The following is a 6,032-nucleotide window of genomic DNA, read 5'->3' on the forward strand; positions in this document are numbered from 1 at the left end:
CAATGTGTCAAAGTCAAGGCCCGGGGGCCGGATCCGGCCCTCCGGCAATTCTATCCGGGCCTACAGATCATTTTATTTTACTGTTATAAATGGCCGTTATTGATACTTAACGGCGCTTATTTCTAACGTGTATAATTTTGACAAAATATATTTTTATGGAGTGTGAAATATTGAAAGTATTTTAAGGTTTAAGTTGATTTATTCTGGAATAATATTCCTGCCTTTTTATTATTCATAATTATGTTTAAAAGTTACTGTTTTAAAGTTTTAAAAATTGGCAATCTGCTAGCTTTTTGGACTATTGTTGCATTTATTATGATTTTTTAGGCTATTTTGGAGTTTAGCTAATATTTCAGCTACATTCTACCTGTTTTGGCTAACCTAGGTTTTTTTATTTTTTAGTTTTTTATACTAATTTGGCATCTAGCAAATATTTTCGCTGGGTATCAGCTTAAGCGTTTTCAACATTAACTTTAGCATTTTCAGCTATCAGCTTCAGAGTTTTTAGCTATCAATTTCAGCATTTTTAGCTATTAACATCCATCCATCCATCTTCTTGTCCGCTTCTTCCCTTTCGGGGTCGCGGGGCGCCGGAGCCTATCCCGCTACTGATGGCCGAAGGCGGGGTACACCCTGGACAGGTCGCCAGTCTGTCACAGGGCCTCAATCACACACACATCCACTCTCACATTCACACCTAGAGACAATGTAGAGTCACCAATGAACCTATGAAGCATGTTTTTGGACGGTGGGAGGAAGCCGGAGTCCCCGGTGAAAACCCACGCATGCACGGGGAGAACATGCAAACTCCACACAGAAAGGTCCCAGCCGGGATTCGAACCGGGGCCTTCTCGCTGTGAGGCAAGAGCGCTAACCACTGCGCCACCGTGCAGCCCTAGCTATTAACAGTTTTTAGCAATAAATTTCTGCATTTTCAGCTATCAACTTAACAGTTTTTTAACTTTCAATTTCCGCAATTTCAGCTATCAGCTTCAGTGTTTTTAGTTATCAATTTCATTTTTTTCAACTATTAACTTAACAGTTTTTAGCTATCAACTTCAGCATTTTCAGCTAACAGCTTCACAGTTTTTAGCTATCAATTTCAGCATTTTCAGCTATTAACTTGACAGTTTTTAGCTATAAATTTCAGCATTTTCAGCTATCAGCTTTCAGTTTTTAGCTGTCAACTTCAGCATTTTCAGCTAACAGCTTTCAGTTTTTAGCTGTCAACTTCAGCATTTTCAGCTAACAGCTTTCAGTTTTTAGCTATCAACTTCAGCATTTTCAGCTAACAGCTTCACAGTTTTTAGCTATCAATTTCAGCATTTTCGGCTATAACTCAACAGTTTTTAGCTATTAATTTCAGCATTTTTAGCTACCAGCTTCACAGTTTTTAGCTATCAATTTCAGCATTTTCAGCTACTGACTTAACAGTTTTTAGATATAAATTTCAGCATTTTAAGTTATAACTTAACAGTTTTTAGATATCAGCTTCACCATTTTTAGCCATCAATTTCAGCATTTTCAGCTATCAGCACTAGCATCTTCAGTGGCCAAATTCAGCTTACAGCATTCACACTAGTATTATTGCAGGTAATGATATGTATCTTGTTCATATTAAAAGTTCATGTTAAGAAGTTACAGTTTTAAAGTTTTAAAAATTTGGTTTTAGTATTCAATAAATGTTTATCCTGTTCGGATCATGACTTAAGGTGTCTTTTGGATTTTTCCCCCTTGTGCGATTGAGTGACTTATCCCTGCATGAATCTTCGGGGCGGTTCAGCAGTAACTTTGCTGGTCCTTGCAGTGCTCTGTGACTTGTGGAGAAGGGCAGCAGACGAGAGAGGTCATCTGTGTGGGACCAAGAGGGGAACATCTGCCCGACCACGCCTGCTCTGCACTAGCCCCGCCTCCTTCTGTCCAGGCCTGCCGCAGACCGGCCTGTTACTCACAGATAACATGGCACGTGACAGAATTTGGACTTGTGAGTAAACAGGATCATGATAAATGAATAAACAATCAGTACACTGATGTCCACTGGGTCATGTAGTGCTCCAGAAGCTGTGGCGGCGGCGTAAGAGAGAGGCAGGTCACCTGTCTTGATTCCGATCTGCATCCATACCCTGAGGAGCAGTGCGGATCAGGAAGCAAACCCCCTTCTGTTGAGTCATGCAACACTCAACCCTGTCATGAGCCACAAAGTAAGCTAAAATATCAGCCACTGGAAAACTGTTGTGCCCCAAAACTTTACGCTTTTTTCACTATTTGAATTATTCCCTCTGCAGCGGTTCCAAGCATGCAGGACCCAAGTGCATTTGAAAACACCTTCAGAGGATACGTGCCTCATGTTTTGGAAGAACCTGTAGGTCAGTGGAGGAGATTTGAGTGCATGAGCCTGGATTTATTGGTGCAGTATTATCTTTAGTGGATTATTAATCATCCCTCTCTTCTCTGCCCTCCAGAAAACTGTGTTTACAGCAGGTAAAAAAAAATTTTGAGCCCAAACAAAACATTTTTTGGGTTGAATCTTTTGATTTCGATTATGTGAAAATATTTTTTTTCAGGTACGGCTGTTGCTTGGATGGAGTGACTGTAGCTCACGGATTTGGACGAGTTGGATGTCCTGAGTATCAGACAGCCGATGTAGGAATCAGAATTTTGTTCTTCTTCTAGCAAACTTAGTTTATCTTTCACTGAAGGTCGAATCTGACTGAGGCTGGGCCGTACGGGGTTCCATTTGTGCCAAAATTATGTTTTTGCATGCGCTCTCTATGTATTTGGTCCATTGTCTTCTATGTCCATGGAACAAGTTTATTGTATGAATGCTTCAAAGCAATTTTTTATAGTAATTTTCAAAAATTTGGAGTTTAACTAATATTTTAGCAACATGCTAACGTTTTGGCTAATTTAGTTTATTGAGGAATTTTAGGCTAATTTGGAGTTTAGCTAATATCTAAGCAATGTTCTAGCTGTTTAAGCTAATTTGGCATCTACTGAGGATTTTTAGGCTAATTTGGAGTTGGGCTAACATATTAGCAACATGCTAAAGTTTTTGGCTAATTTGTTATCTACTGAGGTTTTTATAGACTAATTTAGAGTTTTGCCTCTATTTTAGCAACAAGCTAGCGTTTTTTGAATAACTTAATATACTAAGGAATTTTAGGCTAATTTGGAGTTTAGCTAGCATTTAAGCAACAGGCTAGCTTTTTTGGCTAATTTGCTATCTACTGAGTTTTTGGGGGCTAATTTGGAGTTTAGCTGCTATTTTAGCAACATGCTAATGTTTTTGGCTAATTTGTTATCTACTGAGATTTTCATAGACTAATTTAGCTTCTATTTTAGCAACAAGCTAACGTTTTTGACTAATTTAATTAACTGGGGAATTTTATGCTAATTTGGAGTTTAGCTAGCATTTAAGCAAAAGGCTAGCTTTTTTTTTGGCTAATTTGCTATCTACTGAGTTTTGGGGGCTAATTTGGAGTTTAGCTGCTATTTTAGTAACAAGCTAACGTTTTTGACTAATTTAATTAACTGAGGGATTTTATGCTAATTTGGAGTTTAGCTAGTCTTTAAGCAACAAGCTAGCTTTTTTGGGTAATCTGGTATCTACTAAAGTTTTGGGTCTAATTTGGAGTTTAACTTATTTTAAGGAACATTGCAAAATTGGCATGTATCAGAGATTTTTAAGCCATTTTACCACACATTTATGCAAAATGTATGTCATCTTCAGTGCTCTTTTTTAACAAAATTTCCAATCTTTTACCAAATTTAGCATCTTGGAAAAAAGTTTTTGCATTTTCAGTAAATCCCTTCAGCAAATTGCGTCACCATTTCAGCTAAAAGCTTCAGCATCTTCTCTGACTACTTTCAGAAAAAAACATTCACACTATCATTGTACTATTGTACTATTAGGCAATATCTTCTGCGCATCCTGTGAAACGACAGGAGCTAACGACGCTAGCAACTGTTGCTAAGGACGACCAGATCCAACGATAATAGCAAATGCAAAGTTTTAAGTTTAAATAACCACCAGTTTTAGACCCCTGTCTTATAGTATTGAACACATGATATATAAATCTAAATACTGTAGTGATTTCTAGTCTTATTTAAAATACTATTACAACTTTTGGATTTCAACTAGACGCTATATTAAAGATAACTGGAAACAAAATGGTTTGCATCAAAAAGCATCAAGAAATACATTTAAGGAGAACTTTACTCGTCACGTTTGTCCAGAACTCTTCAAATCCAGTTGTTTAAATCCCAACATCACAATTTCTTCTTTTGCAGGTGTCGTTCCATCCCGAATCCGTGGTTGTGGATTATGACAGTAACTCCGTTCACTCCACGTACGTCTACAGGACCAGCGTCTACGGCGAGTGCTCTGCGCCGTGCAACGGCGGCGTGCAGCATCGCAGCGTGGAGTGCGTGTTTCAGGACCGGGTGGTGGACGAGTCCTACTGCATCACTCACCATCTGCAGAAGCCACAGCTTCAGCAGGAGTGCAACGTGAATCCATGTGCGGAGTACAGCGTTTCTAGCTTCAGCGAGGTTTGTGTCTTCTTAAAGAGAACTGAATTTGACTTTTAAAGTAAGGGAGTTATTGGTGAATTATTTTAAATCAGTGCTCAGTGACGTGTGGAGAAGGGCAGCAGACGAGGGAGGTGATTTGTGTGGGATCAAGAGGAGAGCACCTGCCCGACCACGCCTGCAGAGGTTTAGTCCGACCTGCTTCTGTCCAGGCCTGCTACAGACCTGCCTGTTACTCACAGATATCATGGCATGTAACAGAATTTGAACTCGTAAGTGTAAAAATGTGTCTTTTAAAAGGCAAAAAGACTCCAAATCTGCAGGATCTCCTTGTTGGTCGTTGCAGTGCTCTACTAGCTGTGATGGAGGTGTGAGGGAGAGGCAGGTCCGCTGTCTTGATACTGATCTGCATCCATACGAGGAGGATCAGTGCGGACTAGAAAGCAAACCCCACTCGGTTGAGTCGTGCAACACTCAACCCTGTCATGAAGCACAAAGTGAGCAAAATATGGATAAATTCTGTTGGGATGAATTAGTTTTTATCATACGCATTTATATACTCCTTTTTAGGTGTTCCAAGTGTTGAGGATCCAGGGACGGATGAGGGTGCAACACAAGGATTCGTGCCTCATGTTCCAGAAGAATCTCCCCGTAATTACAAATGCACATTTAAGAATCAAAACGTTGTTTTTTGAACATTTTTAACCCTAAATCAGCTTTTTTGGGTTGCTGACCTCTAGAAATGGGGCTTTAAAAGTACTTTCTGTTGGTTGATGTCAATTTTTTATTAAAAATTAAAAGAAACTTGTAAAATTCATAAAAATATAGTCAAAAACCGTTTGTGTGCTGCCCCCTGCAGGCTGAAACGAGGTATTCCCTAACTTCCAAGTCCACTAGAAAGATGTGTAAGCTAGTAGACTTTTGACAACTGAAGGCAACACACCTGGCTAGGAGTCATGCTAAAGCTAACGACCAGCTGTACAGAATCAAAGATGGGCGGGGCTTTTATACAGGAGCTGCAGAGCATGATGACGTCAAACTTCTGGGACTTACACCAGCTGACTAATGCAACTGCAATATTGCAAACTGCATATATTTTTATGAATTAAACAAGTTTATTTTAATTTGTCAAAAATTTGGCAGCAACCAAGACAGCATTTTTAAAGCCCAGTTTCAGGTCATCAACCAAAAATAGTTGATTTACTGTTTGGTTACCCTTTAATTTATTTTTAAAAAGCATTTTATTACCACCAGGGGCTATTTGAGTTTGGCTTATTTATCAAACACTAGAACAACATTTGTAAAACTTCAAAACTGTATCTTTAACATAATTATGAACTAGATATATCGCATAATGCTAGTGAGCTGAATTTGGCTGCTGAAGATGCTAGTGCTGATAGCTAAAAATGCTGAAATTGATAGCTGAAATCACTGAAGTTGATTGCTGATAGCAGTGGCTAAATGACAACTGCCTCCAGCTTAACCCTGACAAAACAGAAACG

General features: G+C 39.0%; 1 protein-coding gene across 1 annotated transcript; it reads left to right on the plus strand.

Moving 5' to 3' along the window:
* Nucleotides 1-1,792: 1,792 nt before the first annotated feature.
* LOC112140769 (papilin) lies at nucleotides 1,793-5,181 on the plus strand (the record flags this gene model as incomplete). Its single annotated transcript, XM_024263776.2, is given in 9 exon segments — nucleotides 1,793-1,984; nucleotides 2,051-2,201; nucleotides 2,286-2,366; nucleotides 2,463-2,481; nucleotides 2,565-2,643; nucleotides 4,291-4,551; nucleotides 4,626-4,802; nucleotides 4,877-5,027; nucleotides 5,101-5,181. Coding segments are annotated over 7 exon segments (838 nt in total), but the record flags the coding sequence as incomplete, so codon positions are not given.
* Between the last annotated feature and the right edge of the window lie 851 nt (nucleotides 5,182-6,032).

The sequence above is a fragment of the Oryzias melastigma genome, unplaced genomic scaffold (assembly GCF_002922805.2).
Source record: "Oryzias melastigma strain HK-1 unplaced genomic scaffold, ASM292280v2 sc01924, whole genome shotgun sequence".
NCBI classification, from domain to species: Eukaryota; Metazoa; Chordata; class Actinopteri; order Beloniformes; family Adrianichthyidae; genus Oryzias; species Oryzias melastigma.